This window comes from Halichoerus grypus, chromosome 6, assembly GCF_964656455.1.
Source record: "Halichoerus grypus chromosome 6, mHalGry1.hap1.1, whole genome shotgun sequence".
Classification (NCBI taxonomy): Eukaryota; Metazoa; Chordata; class Mammalia; order Carnivora; family Phocidae; genus Halichoerus; species Halichoerus grypus.
Window position 1 is genome coordinate 58,166,633 of NC_135717.1, and position 19,914 is coordinate 58,186,546.

At 37.2% G+C, this 19,914-nt stretch overlaps 1 protein-coding gene across 1 annotated transcript in view; it reads left to right on the forward strand.

Moving 5' to 3' along the window:
* The window catches only part of MALRD1 (MAM and LDL receptor class A domain containing 1), an 806,170-nt gene that overhangs the window by 268,008 nt on the left and 518,248 nt on the right, over positions 1-19,914 (forward strand). Inside the window, exons 21-22 of the mRNA XM_078074136.1 lie at positions 9,007-9,183; positions 11,989-12,151. Of these exons, the coding sequence (XP_077930262.1) occupies positions 9,007-9,183; positions 11,989-12,151 (340 nt within the window). The remainder of the gene's footprint in view (positions 1-9,006; positions 9,184-11,988; positions 12,152-19,914) is intronic.

Below are 19,914 nucleotides of genomic sequence, written 5' to 3' on the forward strand. Positions count from 1 at the left end.
GTCAATGTGTTTCTTTGCTTTTGTTATTAATTGCCTTATATAATTGGCTGCTCCCATGTTAGGGGCATAGATAGTTACAATTGTTAGATTTTCTTGTTGGATAGACCCTTTAAGTAGGATATAGTGTCCTTCCTCATCTCTTGTAACAGTCTTTGGTTTAAAATCCAATTTGTCTGATATAAGGAGTGCCACCTCAGCTTTCTTTTGATGTCCATTAGCATGTTAAGTGGTTTTCTATCCCCTCACTTTCAATCTGGAGATGTCTTTGGGTCTAAAATGAGTCTCTTGCAGGCAGCATATCGATGGGTCTTGTTTTTTAATCCAATCTGATACCCTGTGTCTTTTTATTAGGGCTTTTAGCCCATTTACATTCAGGGTAACTATTGAAAGATATGAATTTAGTGCCGTTGTATTGCCTGTAAAGTGACTGTTACTGTATATTGTCTGTGTTCCTTTCTGGTCTATGTTGCTTTTAGGCTCTCTCTTTGCTTAGAGGACCCCTTTCATTATTTCTTGTAGGGCTGGTTTCGTGTTTGGAAATTCTTTTAGTTTTTGTTTGTCCTGGAAGCTTTTTATCTCTCCTTCTATTTTCAATGACAGTCTAGCTGGATATAGTATTCTTGGCTGCATATTTTTCTCATTCAATGCTCTGAAGATATCATGCCAGTCCTTTCTGGCATGCCAAGTTTGTGTGGATAGGTCTGCTGCCAGTCTAATGTTTCTCCTGTTGTAGGTTACAGACCTTTTGTCATGAGCTGCTTTCAGGATTTTCTCTTTTTCTGAGATTGTAAGTTTTTATTAGATGTTAGTTTGGTGACCTATTTTTATTGATTTTGAGGGGGGTTCTCTGTGCTTCCTGGATTTTGATGCCTGTTTCCTTGCCCAAATTAGGGAAGTTCTCCAGTATAATTTGCTCCAATATACCTTCTGCCCCCCTCTATCTTTCTTTATCTTCTGGGATCCCAATTATTCTAATACTGTTTTGTGTTATGGTGTCACTTATCTCTCGAATTCTCCCCTCATGATCCAGTAATTGTTTATCTCTTTTTTTCTCAGCTTCTTTATTCTCCATCGTTTGGTCTTCTATATCACTAATTCTTTCTTCTGCCTCATTTATCCTAGCAGTTAGAGCCTGCATTTTTGATTGCATGTCTTTAATAGCCTTTTTGATTTTGACTTCATTAGATTTTAGTTCCTTTATTTCTCCGGAATGGGGATTGTCTAGTATTTTCTATACTTTTTTCAATCCCAGCTAGTATCTTTATAATCGTCATTCTGAACTCCACTTCTGACATCTTACTAATGTCTGTATTGGTTAGGTCCCTGGCTGTCAGTACTTCCTCTTGTTCTTTTTTTTTTTTTGAGGGGAGGTTTTTTGTCTTGTCATTTTGTCCAGAGAAGAATAAATGAATGAGAGAACAAAATGGTAAAAGGGTAACAATGACCCCAGAAAAATATACACTAAACAAATCAGAAGAGACCTAAAAACTGGAGGGGGTGGGGGTGGTTGGCAAAGAAAGGAAAAAAAAAAAAAGACTATACTCAGGCTGGTGAGTAGAACAGAGCCACACACTGGATTTTGGGTGTATTTTGGTCTTTTAGAAGTAATTGCCTCCCAAAATTTTAGAGAAAGAAAAACTTATATGTATACAAAAATAATGGTAAATATGATCAAGGGATGGAATGTGACTGTAAAGATGAAAATTAAAAAAGATTTTAAAAAAGGAATTGATAAGTTGGTTGAAAAAAGAAAGAAAAAAAATTAAAAAAAAAATGTGATCAGGTGGGAGACTAGAACAAAGCCATACACTAGATTTAGGGTTTATTTTGGTCTGTTAGAAGAAACCATATCCCAAAATTTTAAAGAATGAAAAACATATACATATACAAAAAAGCAGTTAAATACAATGAAGGGATAGAATATGACTCTAAAAATGAAAAAAAAATTTTAAAAAAGGAATTGGTAAGATAAGATATAGGTTGAAAACAGAAGAAGAATTCAAAAAAACAAATAGAAAAAGAAAAATATAAAGAAAATTAAAAAAATTAACTTTGAAAACCTAAAGAATCATTGGGAAAAAGCCATGAATTCTTTGTGCTATATTCCTCTCGTGTTGGAGTTTTGCAGTTCTCATTGATTGGTAAACTGGGTCTTGGCTGGATGTTCTTGCTGATCTTCTGGGGCGGGGCCTGTTGCAGTGATTCTCTAATGTCTTTGCCCGAGGTGGAATTGCACCCCCCTTGTCAGGGGCCATGCTGAGTAATCTGCTCGGGTTTGCTCTCAGTATCTTTTGTTCCCTGAAAGCTTTCCGTACAACTTTGGAGGACAAGAGTGAAAATGGCGGCCTCCCAATCCCTGGTCCCGCAGGAGCCGAGAGCTCAGAGCCCCACTACTCAGTGTACCCTCAAAGAAAAGCAGTCAGTCACTCCTCTCTCCCTGGTCTCAAGCCATACTCCATGCTCACCTGGTCTGTGACTGAGTGTTTCTTTCTCTGGCACATGACCCCATGTGGAGTCTCCAAACCCAGCAGATCCCTGCGGTGTGCTCCCGTGCCGCTCCTCCCGGGGGAGGAAGGGGAGTCTCCCTGATCTGCCGCTTGTTGGGTCCCTGCTGGAAGAGCAGTGGCCCGACTGTGCCACGGATCACGGTTTGTGGTAACCCCGAGCTGAGAGCCCACTCCTTGGCTCTGTCTCTGCAGCTGGCTTCCGTGCTCCAATACCTGGAAGCTCTGCCACACTCAGGCACCTCCGGTCTTTATGTCACCCCGAGGGTCCTGCGACCACACTGTCCCAGCGAGAGTTCCACCCCCTGATTAGCCACTGGAGCGACTTCCCTCAGTGAAGCAGATTTCCAAAGTTCCGATTTTGTGCTCTGCTGCTCTATCACTTGCCGGTGATGGCTGACGGAGGCTCCCTCCCCCACCGTCTATTTTCCGAATATCGCCTCGGATTCACTTCTCTGCCTGTCCTACCTTCCAGAAAGTGGTCGCTTTTCTATTTGTAGAATTGCTGCTATTCTTTTCTTCAATCTCCTGTTGAGTTTGTAGGTGTTCAGAGTGGTTTGATAACTATCCAGCTGAATTCCTGGGACCAGATGAAATTTAGGTCTCCTAGTCCTCTGCCATCTTGCTGCAATTTATGCAGTGATTCCCCACTCTTGGTACTCATCCACTGTGTACCAGTCCCCTCCCACACTGAGTAGGACTGACCTGTTTAACCATTGACACACATGGCAATGAGCGTGAGTAATTTCCAAAGCTAGGCTTCCCCTGTCTTCTCTTGGATTACTCAGTCTGACGGAATCCAGACACCATGTCAAAAGGATACTCAAGGGGCGCCTGGGTGGCTCAGTCGTTAAGCGTCTGCCTTCGGCTCAGGTCATGATCCCAGGGTCCTGGGATCGAGCCCCGCATCGGGCTCCCTGCCCAGCGGGAAGCCTGCTTCTCCCTCTCCCACTCCCCCTGCTTGTGTTCCCTCTCTTGCTGTCTTTCTCTCTGTCAAATAAATAAAATCTTTAAAAAAAAAAAAAAAAAAAAAAAAAGGATACTCAAGTAGCCCTGTGGGGAAAGCCTGGGAGCTGAGGCCTCCTGCCAATAGTAGCACTAACTTCTCAGGGATGTGAGTGAGCCCCCTTGGAAGCAGATCTTCCAGCCCCAGGCCAGCCCTCAGATGATTGTATCCTTTGCTGACATTTTGATAGCAATCTTATGAGACCCTGTGTCAGAACCACAAAGCTAAGACTCTTCTGCACTTTGGACTCCCAGAAACTGTGTGAGACAGTAAGTGTTTATTAGTCTGAACGTCTAAAGTCTGTGGAAGTTTGTTATGTAAAAATAGAAAACCAATAAAAAATTAAAAATATTAAAGAATTCCAAGCCCTAAGAAAATAGCATGACATTGTTTAAGGGGGGGGGGTGCAGAACATTCTAAAAAAAAATCCTGTTGGCTTTCTTGAAATGAGAAATAAATTCAATGAAATAAAAATCTCAGTGGATGAATTAAGTAGCTGAAAGATAACATCGATGTTTTGATTTGTCAATGGGAAAAAGGTATGAGAGAATTTCAGAGAGCAATATATATAGAGATACAGAGGGGGAAAATGGAGGGGTAGACTCAACTTGAAGGATTGATGATAAAAGCTGTTGGAGTTCCAGAAAGAGAATAAAGAAAATGGAGAAGTCATTTTGAAAGACTATGCTGGCTTAAAATTAATGTAAGGCATAGATTTAGAAGTGTAGTGAACCTCATGCAAATATTATAGTAAGAATAAGTCCAGGGAAATGAATTATAAAAACATCAAAGAAAAGAGGTTATGTTAAAAATAGCCAGAGATTAAAATACAATTACAAAAAGACCGCAATTAGACTAATGACGGACTTTACAACAACAAGCATGAGAGTCAGAAGACAGTTGAATATAATTTAAAAGTTCTGGAGAAATAATAACTGTTAGCCTAGAGCAAAAAAAACCTCAGGAATGAGGGTGAGAGAAGGCATTCAGAGGATAATATCCACAAATACACAAAAGAAGACTACTGCAGCAGACTCTTATCAAATAATCTATGTAAATGTGAGCATCAAAGACAAAATGAGCTCAACAAGGGCTGAGATACACAAGGGAATAGACAGCAGAGAAAGTGGCAAACACATGGGTAAATCTACATACGCCAATGGATAATGTGTGCACAACACAATCAGAATATTTATACACTGCTGGGAGGTATGGAAATTGATGCAATGACTTTGGAAAACAGTTTAGCTTTTTCTAGTAAAGTTGACATACAGTTCTCCATTCTCTCTGACTAAGCAATTCCACTCCTAGAAACATCAGGGGAAATGGATGAAATAAAACCTCAAACAGAATCAGCTAAAAAAAAAAAAACCCCACTGATGATAGAATGGCTAAATAATATATATGATCACATAGTTAAATCTTATACAGCAGTCAAAATAAGTGAACTGTAAGAGCATAATTAACATGGATGGGTGAATGCACATTGCTGAGGAAATAAATCAAGTTGCCAAAAGTTACATAGAGAATGAGTCATCCAATTTCAAATTTAAATGGTTTATTTATTTAAAAAGGACCTATGTGGTGTTCCATCTGTATAGTCACTGTTCTAAGAAGTTCACGTCAACTCAGTTAATCAAATAATGAACTAATAGGCACTTAGAAGGTTATCTGGCATATATGCAAATGAGGAAAATGATAAAAGCAAATGAAAACAGAGGTGCCTGGGTCACTCAGTCAGCTAAGCATCCAGCTCTTGATTTTGGCTCAGGTCATGATCTCCGGGTTGTGAGATTGAGACTCATGTTGGGCTCCATGCTCAGTGCGGAGTCTGCTTGTCTCTCTACTTCTGCTTCCCACACTGCCCCCCGCCCCCCGCCATGTGTGCTCTCTATCTCTGAAAAATAAATAAATCTTTCAAAAAAAAGCAAATGAAAACAGGAATGAAAAACACAAGATCAGCGTACTGCTAACCTGGAGAGATGGCAATATGTGATCAGCAGGGAAACAGTGGAGGGTTCAAAGCTGTGAATTTTAATTTCATAAGCTGGATGGTAGATTTATGGCTATTCTTTTCATTACTGTTTAAACCAGGCATATGTTTTCTATCCATTCTTATATATGAGTAATACATTTCATAATCAAATATGGAATAAGTGAGAAAAATTTGACTTGCTCAATATATTAGTAGATCCAAAATCAGACATTCATACAAAGAAAATTGAATTTAGATTCTTATCACAGACAACAGATAACAAAGACCTAAATGTGAAGAGTAAAACTATCAAAATTGTGTGAAAATTATAGAAAAAAATATTGATAATATTAAATCAGGAACAAATTTTTTTTCCATTGCAGCTTTAAACCACAAACTGTAAATAACTGATAAATTGAAAGGCATTAAATTAGAAATTTTTATTTTGAAAGACACCATACAAAATGAAAAGACCTATCATAGATTAGTAGAACATATTTGTCACCGAGGTAAATGACAGAGGATTAGTATAGAGTATATGGGAAATAAACCATAAATTAATAAGAAAAAACAAAGAATTCAATAGGAAAAAAGAACAGGGGATCTGAACAGTTAGTCAAAAGCTAGAGTAAGGTACCTGAGTAGCCCCTAAAATTAAAAAAAGTTCTCAATAATTAGGGAAATACAAGTTAAAATACAAAGGAATTATTTCAGACCCATGATACTGGCAAATATTTCTTACAATGGATAATGCCAAGTGTTAGCTGGATTCTGAGAATATGAGAAATGCACACATTTCTGAGTGGAAATGGGTAAAACCACTTTTGAAAACAACTGCTTAAGTTGACTGATCACATACCCTATAACTGCAATTTCATTTCAAGGTGCTTTGTCTTGGAAATACGTTGGCATGTGTTCACAAAGAAATGTTCAAAGAGAAATGTACAGCAATGTGTATTATAGCACACTTTAATATTTTATAGTAAGGAAGGTATATTAAGGTCCTGCCCTGCTTGAGAAGAGATACAGACTATTCATACAATAAATATTGAACTGAGTACTCATTTAATTGAATGCCCTAAAGCAGTGAATACTATTCAGTGCTGGAAAGAAATGAACTGTCAAGCCATGAAATGACCTGGTGTAAACTTAAATGCGTATTATTAAGGGGAAGAAGCTGATCTGAAAAGGTAACATATTATATGATTCCAACTATATGACACTCTGTGAAAGGGAACACTTTAAAGACAGTAAAATGATCCACGGTTGCCAGGGACTCAGGCAAAGGGGGATGGCAAGGCAGAGCATGAAGGATTTTTAGTGCAGTGAAACCACTCTGTATGACACTCTAATGGTGGAAGCATCATTGTACATTTGTTAAAACCCATAGTGAGTAAAACCCCAAGAGTGAACCCTAATGTCAACTGTGGAAAAGTAACAATGATTGCTGAGTTTGCAAGGAGGGCCTGAGCATGCATACCTGTTCTCTTAGTTTCTTTCTTTCTTTCTTTCTTTTTTCTTTTTTCTTTTTTGAGCTAGTTCGCTGAAGGAAGCAGGAGATCTGCTTAACTTCTTGCTGTAGTTCACAATGGGAGGCTTCCATACAAGGAGAGCTGGAAGTTTCCAGCATAGATTGTAACTTAGAGAGGCTGTTTCTTTCTGAGTTTTATGCTTTAAAAGACCACTTGTCTAGAGATGTAGATCATTGTCAATTTCATCCATAAAATGTTGATATTTTGATTTATCTCCTATATGCTTCATTCTTAGCTCTTAATTACTTCAAAACTTGAGCTGAGAAACAAGGTAGTACTTATTGGACTTTCCTCAAATTCCCAATAGCACCTAAATCCCCAGTCCTCTAGATATTGGATGTTTAATATTGCTCAGGTCTCTGCTCTTTCCTCCACACTCTTTTGCTTTGGTTTATTAGTTGCCTGGAATTAAAGTAAAAGCTTAGCTGTTCTCTTCCATGCCAGAACCACCTGCAAATCATTCTTCACACTAATGCCAGAAAAGTATTTCTTAAAGTGGAAATTGTATAGTTTGGCATTTCTCCACCGCTTTTTATATTTATTTCAAACTCCTAAATTGGTCCCAGTTAGCTCTTTATGATGTGCTAATTGTCTCCCAACCAGTTCCACATCTAGTGACTTTATCACACACATTCTTACTCTGTCACAAGATGTTCTCTATGCCAAATTCTCACAGCATTCCAAAAACAATGGGCCAGTATATTTCTCTGCCTTCACACAAATCTTTGCTCATTGCCCAAAAGGACCTTATACCCATTTCCATCTTGCCAGCAACTCCTCATCTTTTAAAGCTAAAAACTTGGGATGTGTGGGTGGCTCAGTTGATTAAGCATCTGACTTTGGCCCAGGTCATGATCTCAGGGTCCTGGGATAGAGCCCTTTGTGGGGCTCTGTGCTCATCAGGGAGTCTGCTTCTCCCACTCCTTCTGCCCCTCCCCATGCTTGTGCATACACTCTCTCTCTTTCTCCCTCATATAAATAAATAAAATCTTTTTAAAAAATAAAGCTAAAAGCTGAAGACATTACTTTTCCAGGAAGTATTCCCTGCCTCCCATCTAATGTATGCTTTTCATGTGCTCTCCATATGCTGTACAGTCTTCCAGTTGTCCGTCTGTTCATTCACTCATCCATCCATCCATCCATCCATCCGTCTTTCCATCTGTCTATTCAGTCATTTCTAAGTGATGATAGTGTGCTCACCATGTACCATGGTCTGTGAATTATGCTCTGAATGCAGGAGTGAAAGGATAGGTGTCATTCTTGCCTCCATGGTGTTATACTCTTTCTCATAAATGTATCCTATGGAACTGTAATGAAAGATTTACCTGAGTGCCTTATCCACTACTCAGTGAATTATTTTACAGCAGTGATGGCATATTTGGCTTTCAATCTGTTGTACCTACCATGTCCATGACACGGGGTGTTATTAATAAATGTTGCTTGAATAACTTACTGTATAAATTAGCTTCTATAAATTTCTTCTAAGCTCTGTAATTTCAGAAATTATTATCTTAATTATATAAATACTTCCAGATGAATCTCTGTCTTGCAACCTTGAATATGTGAGGGCTGGTGAAACAAGGATTGAGGAGTTGCTGGATTAATTGTTACAATGGAAGAGCAAAGTTTATTTACCTAGTGGACTAGAAGGTTTAACCAGACCTTAACTCTGATTCCTAATGCCAGTATCTGGGACTCCCTTGATTCCCAGTGATCCTAGCCCTGTCCTTAAGCCTCCCATTTATTCAGTGAGTTCTGAACGGTTTTTCAGTAATTTCTATCTGCACCTTCATCTATTTATATCCAGTTATTTGTTGTTGCTAAGACCGAGGACTCCAACTTATATGCTTACATAAAATTCAGCATATTACCAAAGACTGCCAAATATTCTTTATAATATTCAATGTGAGACATACTAAGAAAAGCTTATTGTGTAAAATCTTAAGTGGAAAATTACTGAATTATGCCTGTATGTTATCTCTTATCAAGGTACTTTGCCAGTGGACCTCCCAACTCCACCAGAAATGTCAGCTCCAGTAACATTACCCCCACACAACTGTATAGACGATGAATTTGTTTGCAAGTCTGATGGTCACTGTGTTGAAAAAATCCAGACATGTGATTTTAGATATGACTGTCCTGACCAGTCAGATGAATCATTCTGCGGTAGGTGAATTCCTATTTTGTATTAAACATAGCATAAAACAGATAAGACTATACTAGTATAATTTTTAAGTAGCATGGCCTCGTGTTCTAGTTAGAAATTTTCAACTTGACTTAGAGCAGGTTCTTAACATAAAAGTTGTTTGTATAGAAAATTATAGTGGAAGAATCAGCATGCATTCTTCTATGATGCTCAACAAGAGGCAAGTATTTTTAAATTGAAGTTTTGGATTCAAAACACTTGTTTCGTGGACTTTACTTGACTCTGGGACTATAATTGACTCGCTCTTTTATATACCCCCCTGTTTGTCTCTATTCTACTCCTCACACTCATGAAATAGGAATGTTTAAAGTGGAAGTATTACTCTCAAATTAGATGAATTTGTTCAAATTTTGCCAGTGCCAAAATAGAAAGATGAATACTACGTTAAATATGTAGAATTCATAAGAACCAATGCTAATATAGATGGGCCCTTCCTCACCTGTGTCCCTATTGAAAGATGGTTTTTACTTTTTGGCATCTGCCAATCTATGGCTTTTAAGGCAAATTTTTAATTTAGAAGTGAACGTCTCAACTGGAGATACAGTCTTAGAGGAGAAAAATTGATCTGTGTCTGTATGGGCAAAGCACAAGGTCAGAAGGAGTGAACACTTTTGCTATTTTTTCCCCTTCCCCACTATTTACTGGATGGTATATGAATTTCCTATACTATAATATTTCTCAAGTGTCTGGATGATATGAAGGGTTCAGACCACGCAGATAATACAGAGTGTAGTGAAACTCTCTTCTGTCTTCTGTCAGCATTATGTAGAAATTCCAAAACTTGAAAAGTCAAATAAGGTTCATATTTATTTTAACTTAGAAAAAGAAATGCTTCTTAGTGTACAAATACACAATAAATTAACTAACTTAGCTAGACCCCAAAACTCATAAAATCAAAGCTAACTCACTCTGTGGATGAGACGAGGTAGTAATTACCTCACATTGGCTAAGGATACATACGGTGCGTTGCAGATGGGAGATAATATAATGGAAAGTGTTGTGGTATTCAAACTTCCTCGTGGGAAGGCCAAATCCTGTTATGATCATACATAAGTTGTTGTATTTCTCAAAGTTTACACAGAATTGAGTTAATTACACCTAATGAGTATCTTTAGTGAATACTGACTTTCTTCTTTTTTCAACTTTGCAATTTTAGTTACGTCATTTATGGTGGAGTGGGCAATTTTGATACAGTTCTTGAAATGTCCTGAATGAACATCTCCCATGAAATTATTATTTTAAAATCATGGGTTATTAATTTACTATGAATACACATGAACTGAATTATTACTCTGAACAAATTATGTGATCTTTCTTCCTCCATCTTTTTGTAAGATGAACTATTATATAATAAATCTGCCTGTTATCTATGGTCTTACATTTTCTAATGCTTTTTATTGTATGAGGAACATAACACGAGAGCTACCCTCTTAACAAATTTTTAAGTGCACAATATATTATTGTTGACTCTGGGTACAATGTTGTACAGCAGATCTTCGAGCTCATTCATCTTGCTTGACTAGAACTTTATGCCCTCTAATTTCAAAAAAAATCTATGATTCTTTTCTTTTTTAATGATATGAAGAAGAGAATCCTATTGAATTTTAAATCTCCGGGGGGTGGGGGATGAGGTAACTGGGTGATGGGCATTAAGGACCCTGGGTATTATATGCAACTGATGACTCACTAAACTTGACCTCTGAAACAAATTAAAAAAAGAAAACAATTTTAAATCTCTTCACAAGATAAATATAATTATATGATCACTATTAATGTCAGAGATTAAATGACACACTTGAATGTTATGATTAAAAATCACTTTTTTTTTTTTTGATGGAGTGTTTTCTTCTCAAACTTTACATTAAATCATGAACTTGAGTTTCTAAAAGATGGTGATGGTTTTCCAACATTGCTTATGCCATTTAAAAGCTGGAGTCTTCTACAGTCTACATAGGAACAGTGGAGAATTTAAGACAGACACATGGACACGTTCAGAGAGAGAGGAAGAAAGATCATTTCACACACAGCCTAGGTATTTCACAAATCACTGGACATGTAATTTCATATGATATTAGGATACAGTCATTACAAGAATATTGAAAACTTTCAAGGAAAATACTATTGATTTGAACTTAAGTAGTTTGGAATTTGAGCTAACCCCTTCAAAGGCTGAGCTGAAGTTTAGCTTTGTCAAAAGAACAGACTCACCAGAAGTTGGTAAGCAATGTCAGTGTTATGTGAGAAGAGACTGGCAATGCCTAGATTGCTATTTGAGGACCTAATTAAAATCTCACCTCCTTTTCAGAACAAATTCTTTAGTATATGCATTTATTTCCATTTATAGCTATTGTAGATATTTCAGTATAGTACACGTAGATTTCTTTAAAACTCTTCTAGTGATAATACAAATCATTTGTCTAATTATTTTCATTATGCTTAAAAGATAATTGAAAAAAAGAAACCCAGCAGTAAGAAAGTGCTTGATATAGGTAGAAATTGCCATTTATTGACACTTTTTTTTTTAAGATTTATTTATTTATTTGACAGAGAGAGACACAGTGAGAGAAGGAACACAAGCAGGGGAAGTCGGAGAGGGAGAAGCAGGCTTCCCGTTGAGCAGGGAGCCCAATGCAGGGCTCGATCCCAGGACCCTGGGATCATGACCTGAGCCAAAGGCAGACACTTAATGACTGAGCCACCCAGGTGCCCCTATTGACACATTTATTGTGATTAGCTCATCTTGTCTTTGTTCTACTCTATTCAAGCTACGAAAGTTTGCAGCTTTGAAGAAGGAAGCCTGTGTCAATGGTACCAGCCAATCCTAGAAAACCTAATTCAAGATTCGAATACTTTCAGATGGGGACTTGGTAATGGAATCAGTATTCATCATGGGGAAGAAAATCACAGGCCATTGGTGGATCATACAACGTAAGTGACCACATACTTTGAACATGTCTCTTAGGAACTATGTGTTAAGCAGTTCTCAAATTACTGCCACACCATCTTACCCTAAGCCAATGAATGATGAACTTATAGACTAAATGGGCTAAGTGTACTCTTTCATATAGAACTGAGAAGAAAAATACAGCTATTCAGTTAAAAAAGCTGTGAATGGGGGCGCTCAGTCGGTTAAGTGTCTGCCTTCAGCTCAGGTCATGATCCTGGAGTCCCAGAATCGAGCCCCACATTGGGCTCCCTGCTCAGCGGAGAGTCTGCTTCTCTCTTTCTCTCTCTGCCTCTCACCCCACTTGAGTCTGCCCCTCCCTCTGCTCCTTAACCCCACTTGTGCTTTCTCCCAAAATAAATAAATAAAATCTTTAAAAAAAAAAAAGGAAAAGCTGGGGCGCCTGGGTGGCTCCGTTGGTTAAGCGTCTGCCTTTGGCTCAGGTCACGGTCCCAGGGACCTGGGATTGAGCCCCGCATTGGGCTCCCTGCTCAGCAGGAAGCCTGCTTCTCCCTCTCTCACTCCCCCTGCTTGTGTTCCTTCTCTCACTGTGTGTCTCTCTCTCAAATAAATAAATAAGATCTTTTAAAAAAAAAAGGAAAAGCTGTGAATGCTCTTATAAAAGTCATAGAAACTAGAGAAAAGCGTAAGAAAAATAATTTGTAATATCACCACTCATTGAAAAACACTGTTATTATGTTGTTTTAAGATTATCTATTCAGGGACACCTGGCTGGCTCAGTCAGTAGAGCATGTGACTCTTGATCTCAGGGTCGTGAGTTCAAGCCCCATGTTGGGCTTGGCGCCTACTTAAAAAATTAAAAAAAAATTTTTTTAAAGAAATTAAAAAATAAAATTATCTATTCCTTCCTTCCCCCCCCCCAAATCTTTTCTCTGTTTCCTCCTTTTCCAGCTCCTATTTCTCCTCACCCCTTTTTTCCTTCCTCTTCTAGTCTTTGATCTTCATTGTCATTTGTTTTGGTCTTTTCTTTCCAAGGCTTCATAACTTTCCCTGTTCTATAGGCCACAGATATGTTGAGTGCTTCCTTCTTATCAGATCCCATCCTTCATTCTTTCCTCTTAATTGTTTCATGGAAGTACTATTGAAGACAGCAAAGGGATCCCCATTTATATTACAGAGAATGTTTTCAAAACCTTTATGCCTTCACACCTCCCCTCATTTGAAGCTTCAAGAGCCCCCCTTCTATGGCTTCTGTTTCAAAGAAAACTGACAGTGGTGTGTCTACTGCCCGTCAGTCGTTGCCTTGGCCAACAAGACCTGGTACTCGAAGAGAGCCACAATATCTTCTGGGCTGACTTTTTTACTTTGGTTTTCTGATCTCTCTTTTGTTTTATTTTGTTAAAATGGTTCCAGTATTACCATCATTTGATTTCGATATTAGCAGTCATGTTGCCCAAAGTATGTAGAGTGGCAGATATGAATACCAAGTGTTTTGATCGCATTCAATAGTTGGCAGTTAATTTTGGAGATTTCAGTATACGAATTTTCCTTTGGCTGCTTCTGACTCCTAGAAAAGCAAAGAGTAATTTCAGAAAGTTTCTCTGGCACATCCAAACAAACCGCACTGCATTAATCATCTGTATTTCTATCAAGAAAAAGGCAGACTAGAATCTCCCTTCTATGTGATAAAGGTCTGAATAGAAACGTGGTAGCATATTATAAGCACAGTGATATAATTGGCTTTTAACTTCCTTGTCTCTCTCCTCGCCTTCTCTGCACCCCCCATAGACTGCACATTCTCTGAGTAATCACAGGGTCTGTGGCTTCCCTATTTATTGCATTATTTCTAAATGATTGATACATAAAAAGTCTCCATAATTATTTGTTGAATGAATTAGTTGATGATTAGGACCTGTATATTTGTGCTTTATAATTATAGGCTGCAAAGTAAAAAAAATTAAATTTTAAATAAGAATATTTATTTGTTTATTTCAAAGATTTATTCATTTGACAGAGAGAGTGCGTGCACAAGCAGGGGGAGTGGCAGGCAGAGGGAGAGGGAGAAGCAGACACCCCGCTGAACAGGGAGCCCGATGTGGGACTCGATCCCAGAACCCTGGGATCATGACCCGAGCGGACGGCAGATACTTAACTAACTGACTGAGCCACCCAGGCATCCCTAAATAAGAATATTTAAGAGTCAGATAATGTTTAATAGATGTGCTCTACATGACAATGAATCTGGAGAAGGGAGTGGTCCCTAAGCTTGCATCTCCCCTAGCCATCTTCCCCTCTCCTCTCTAGGCTCCTGCAGCCAAGGAAGGTTTGACATTTTTACTTTGTCCTAAGAAATAGTTTTTATGCATCATATATCCATCCTATTCAGTGGCTTATAGCAAATCTCCAAGCTCCATTTTCCAAATTTTATTTTTTTATATTTAAAGGGAAGCTTTTTCTAACTTAGAAAATACTTTTCTCTCTCAGATGTGTGGCTCCAGAAATTTAAAGCCAGGTTTTTAAGCCCATTGTGTTTGAAATAGTTTACAAGACCCAATTTTGAAAATCAAAAAGCTCTGCACTAATTCTTTCTTCGTCTTCATATTCTGTGATCTCAATTCTCCTTAAGGCAAAGATGGGTTCAGGCTCAGGTTGGTGAAAATCATTCATAAACAAGCGCAAAAGAAAAAGAGCACATTTGTATATTTCAAAATATTGTCTCACTTCATATACTTAATGAAGCAATAAAAAGTCTAGAGAAGTCATGGTGGTGTGGGAATATGTAGGGAAGTTTTCATTGTGTAGTCAAATCTTAGATAACATCTTTTTTTTTTAAAGATTTATTTATTTATTTTAGAGAGAGAGAATGGGGGGGCAGGGGACAGAGGGAGAGACAGACTCTCAAGCCGACTTGACGCCCAGTGCAGAGCCTGATACAGGGCTCGATCCCATGACCCTGAGATCCTGACCTGAGCCAAAACCAAGAGCCAGATACAACCGACTGTGCCCCCCACGCGCCCCTTAGATAACATCTTAATATGTGTGTTTCATTATGAAAATGTAGTAGTAAAAGCTAAAAGAAGCGATGTTCCAAGTGACATTCTACCATTTGGTCTTCACACTTTAATGGACTTGTAAGCCTTTCTACCTAAGTATCTGAAATGAACTTCGTGGCCCAAAAAAAAAGAGTTACATCTTTAGTTTTCACTTTGTTTGTGGAGAGTACAGCTGCTTTATTCAACACTTTGATATGACTTAGAAAAAGGTATCACTTCTTCTCGGGCTGGGGATGTGCAGGCATGGCCTTGGGACAGGGCTTGGTGAGTGGATTCTTTCTACACCCTGCTCAGCAAGGCCCAACTAAGGGCACCTAAGCATGATTTTTACCTAGGATTGAAATCAAGGCACATAGAAATCGATACTGTTCTCAGCTGTACTCCAGTGAAATAAAGTAAATGCTTTCAGTGTAAATATCATCAGTTGCAATTTGCATGTTCTTTTGAGATTGGAGTTGGGTGAAATTTCCATTTCCTTTAACTTACACAGTGACAGGGAACATTTAGTTGAAAAGTTATTTTTTTAGTGTTTTGGAAAAAGAAACATAATGTAGTAAAAAAGAAAAGAAAAAAAAACAGAAGAAAATTGAGTTTATATCCATTTGCATACCGGGTACTACTAGGGAACTTGGCAAAAACATTAGTCCTACTCAGTTGAGAATTTTTTTAATTGCTTAACATTGAATTAAGATATTTGGATCACCTGGCACCTGAGCTTTGAAGCTAATTCAAATTTAAATATGTTTAGAATATTGTAGATTTGGAATTGTTGTGTCATGACCTGATGGAAACCAAGAGTTAGATGCTCAACTGACTGAACTCCCCATTTGTAGTTTTATATGATCTCAGACTTCTCTGCTCTGACCTCCAGCATCAGTTTAATTAGCCTAGTCTTTTAGCTCAGGCAATTTTACCATAGCATGTAAATTGGTTTATAGCTAAGTACCATAAATTTATAATGGTTTTTATCTCCTAGAAGGAGACTGTGTTTGATCCACCTTACTTATTTTTACTGCAAGAACCCAAGGAGAGCAAGGTTTTGAGTTCTTGGCCCTTAAATCAATTTTTCTTTTTTTTTTTTTTACTAAATGCCCATTTATTGGTTAAATGAGGGTTAATATTAAGATTTATCTGGAGTATGAAATCATCCCCGCAGGCAAAATTAAGTTCTCCACACTTCATTGTTGATACGGAATGATGTCTAGGGGAATATGTATGCTTATTCTAGGTTAGTGGTTTCTAACTGTATTCATAGAAGCCTTAGAGAAGTTTCTCAAAATGGTGATCAAGGGCCACTGTCAATTTATATATACACAATATATTTAAATGCAGATTCTGAAACACTTGAATCAAAATCTCAAGGAGTACATCTGGCAATCTGTATTTTAGTGTAATTCCTAGAAGGTTCTAGGACCTCACCCCTAGAGGCCTCCATGGCAGGAAGTGGGGAAGGTATTGCTGAAAGAGGACGGCTTTCTCACTTCCTTTTTCCAGTTTTGGTCAGAGCAGATTGATTTTTCTCTAAATCTAGTGACTAATTACAAAAATAGTACAAAATGTTTCAGGACAAAGAAACGAAATTTTGTTCTAAGGTAATTGCATTTAAAAATAAAATGAAATTTGTGTCTTGAAAAATAACTGTTATATTTGAAAAATAGCATGTGAGAAATATCTTTACCCTCAGGGGGCACTGGGTGGTTCAGTCAGTTGAGTGTCTCACTCTTGGTTTCCACTCAGGTCATGATCTCGGGGACAGGATGAAGCCTGGGGTCGTGGGATGGACTCAGCCCAGAGTCTGCCTCTCCCTCTCCCTCCTGCTCACTCTCTCCCTCTTTGTCTCTCAAATAAATAAATAAAATCTTAAAAAAAAAAATATCTTTACCCTCAATTAATCTAGAAGACATGTAATTTCAAGGCACCCTCTACATTGCTCCATTCATTGTATAATACCCAACATTTTTTCTCAGACCTTTTTGCCTCTCTGGAAAAGACAGATACTTTAAAATACATTGGATTTTAGTTTGCTTACAGATTGTTGAGAAACTATTTGAATATGAACTATCTCATTAAAAATGCAGATTAGATAGAACACAGTTTCTTAAGTGTGTCGTTTGTAAAGTAGGAGTATTTTTCTTAGATTTTTCTTTTTATTTCATAACACTAGTCATTGTCTTTCAGGTAGAAATGAGTTATAGCCCCCACTGTTGGAAATGCACCTCCTTCTTATGCATTTGTGGAGGCTTAACATCATTATAAACTAAAAGCCACATAAATAATGCAAACTGTCCCTGTGACACAACCTTGCATATCATCATGTATCTAAGTGCTGGATATAAATGTGGATAAAAGCTTCAGTAAAACTGAAAATATTTTAATGTTTTCTGCTCTGCAACAATAACAATTTCCAAAGCTTTAATCTCTTAGGCATTAAATACTAGAATTATTGCTTTCTCCAAGCCTTCTTTGGTAAGAATTAGATAAGCTAATATTTTATAAGCCAATTTAGATGCTTTAGCACTCTCTCAATATAATTTCTAAAAGATCCAGTTTTATAAATCTAGAATAATGGTTAAATACCAGGCTTTAGTAACACTTTTGCTGAAATAAAAATAAAAGTGCAAACAGTCAAAATCTAAATTAACTGTAATAATTTTCTCTTAACTGTTGTAATACTTGTGGGAAGCGGCATTTCTGGCCATGTTGCCACAGGACTGAATATAGTTGGACCTTTAAAGCACAAGAAAAATTGCTTCTATTTACATTGTCCTTGAATTAAGCACCTATTCTTTATATTTGCATACATTAATAATTTGTGTTAATGAGCTGAATTAAATCATTTTAATTTTATTCCAGGGTATTTTAGCTTGGTAAGTGATTTTAAAAGTTAACTACCGTGGCTTAAAAACACGGAGTTTGGGGCGCCTGGGTGGCTCAGTCGGTTAAGCGTCTGCCTTCGGCTCAGGTCATGATCTCAGGATCCTGTGATCGAGTCCCACATCGGACTCCCTGCTCAGCAGAAAGCCTGCTTCTCTCTCTACTTCTCCTGCTCCCCCGATTGTGCTCTCTCTGTCAAATAAATAAATAAAACCTTAAAAAACAAAACAAAACAAAACATGGAGTTTAAGAAAAATCTTTGCTGAAAGTACTATTTGCAGACCATACCTAAAATAACAAATATACAATGATTAGGTGGTATATTTGCTATGCATGCTAAAGTTTTAATAATAAATTCATCATGCAGTGTATGATTTTATGTTGTTATCAAAGATCACTGTTTAATAAAATAATTTTATATTATGGTTATAACTGCATTCAGAAGTTAATTAAAAATTCATTTTCATTGTATCATTTTAAAATATGCTTTTCCTTTAACTATGTTAAAATGAAAAAAATGTAGTTTTATTCTATTTCCTGCGCAGAACTGTTATTGTTAGACAAGATCTAGAGGAAACATCGAAGAGCTTTATTGCCTGAAAGATGCGGAGGTAGCCTTGGTTAGGCACATAATTTGTTTTGTTAGGCATGTGTTTTTTGAGGCCCTAGAAAGAATAGAAAACTTAATCACACATGGAACCAGCATATGCATGAATAGATATGTAATGCTCAGGGGAAAGTGTTACTTGCTGAAACAGAGGTCCCCTGGGAGGCTCAGCTAACTTGTCAAGTCTTCAGGTCTGTCTTGGTTGTGTATGTGTCTTTAATAACACTTGAAGGCAGTCTTGGAGTCTCTATTTTTGGATGTTATTGGATAATACAAATGAACTAAGATAATACTATTGGTAAAGACCACATACTGACTCTCTTAAGAATTTCTTAACTTTTTAAATTTCTACAAAAATTCTTTCCTTTTACCACAAAAGGGAAAATTAATTTTTATTGTAGGAAAATATTTAAATATAGGTAGGAAAGATAAACCACATCAATGATAATTATACCACCATGATAAAAGCACACATGATAAAAGTGTGTGAATGTCTATGCCATCAACCACATCACTTTCAATTAATACAATAAATAAAAAGTCAACATTCTTTTCAGTTAATCTGCTTTTAATTTTATATACAATCTGTAAACAACTATTCACAATACTTTTAAAGGGCCAATAGTATTCCATTAAATGGATGTACCATGATTCACTAATTCAGTTCCTCACTATTAATTTGTGAGTTGCTTTTGACTATACACAAATTTAATCAGTCTTTACTGAACAATGTGTGCAAGGTTTGCACACATTGCAGATTATATCCGAAGAGTAAAAAAAAATAGAGTAGAATTTTTATCTTATCATTCATTTTTAACCATTTGATATATAAATTACTCTTCAAAAATGTACCTTTTTTGCAAGAAGTATATGACTATGTCTATTTTTCTTGTACACTTGCCAAACACTATTTTTTTCACAGTTTCAATTTAAAAATATGGTTAAAGTAGCAGCTAATTTCTTCAATACTAATCAGGGTAATCAAGTTTGTGTGTATGTGTGCCTTGTCCATTTGTATTTCTGTGTGTGTGTGTGTGTGTGTGTGTGTGTCTGTATTTCCTGTTTGTGCTCTTTGCTTGGTTTTCAGTAGGTAGTGCTTATTATTTTTCTTACTGACTTACACGATCTTTTAAAGCATTGAGGCATTTTTTTTTATCTGTTATGAATGTTGCAAAGCTTTCCCCCAATTTTTATTGGCCTTTTATTAGTTTATACTGTTTTTACATTTCAGAATTTTCAGGTTGTACATGGT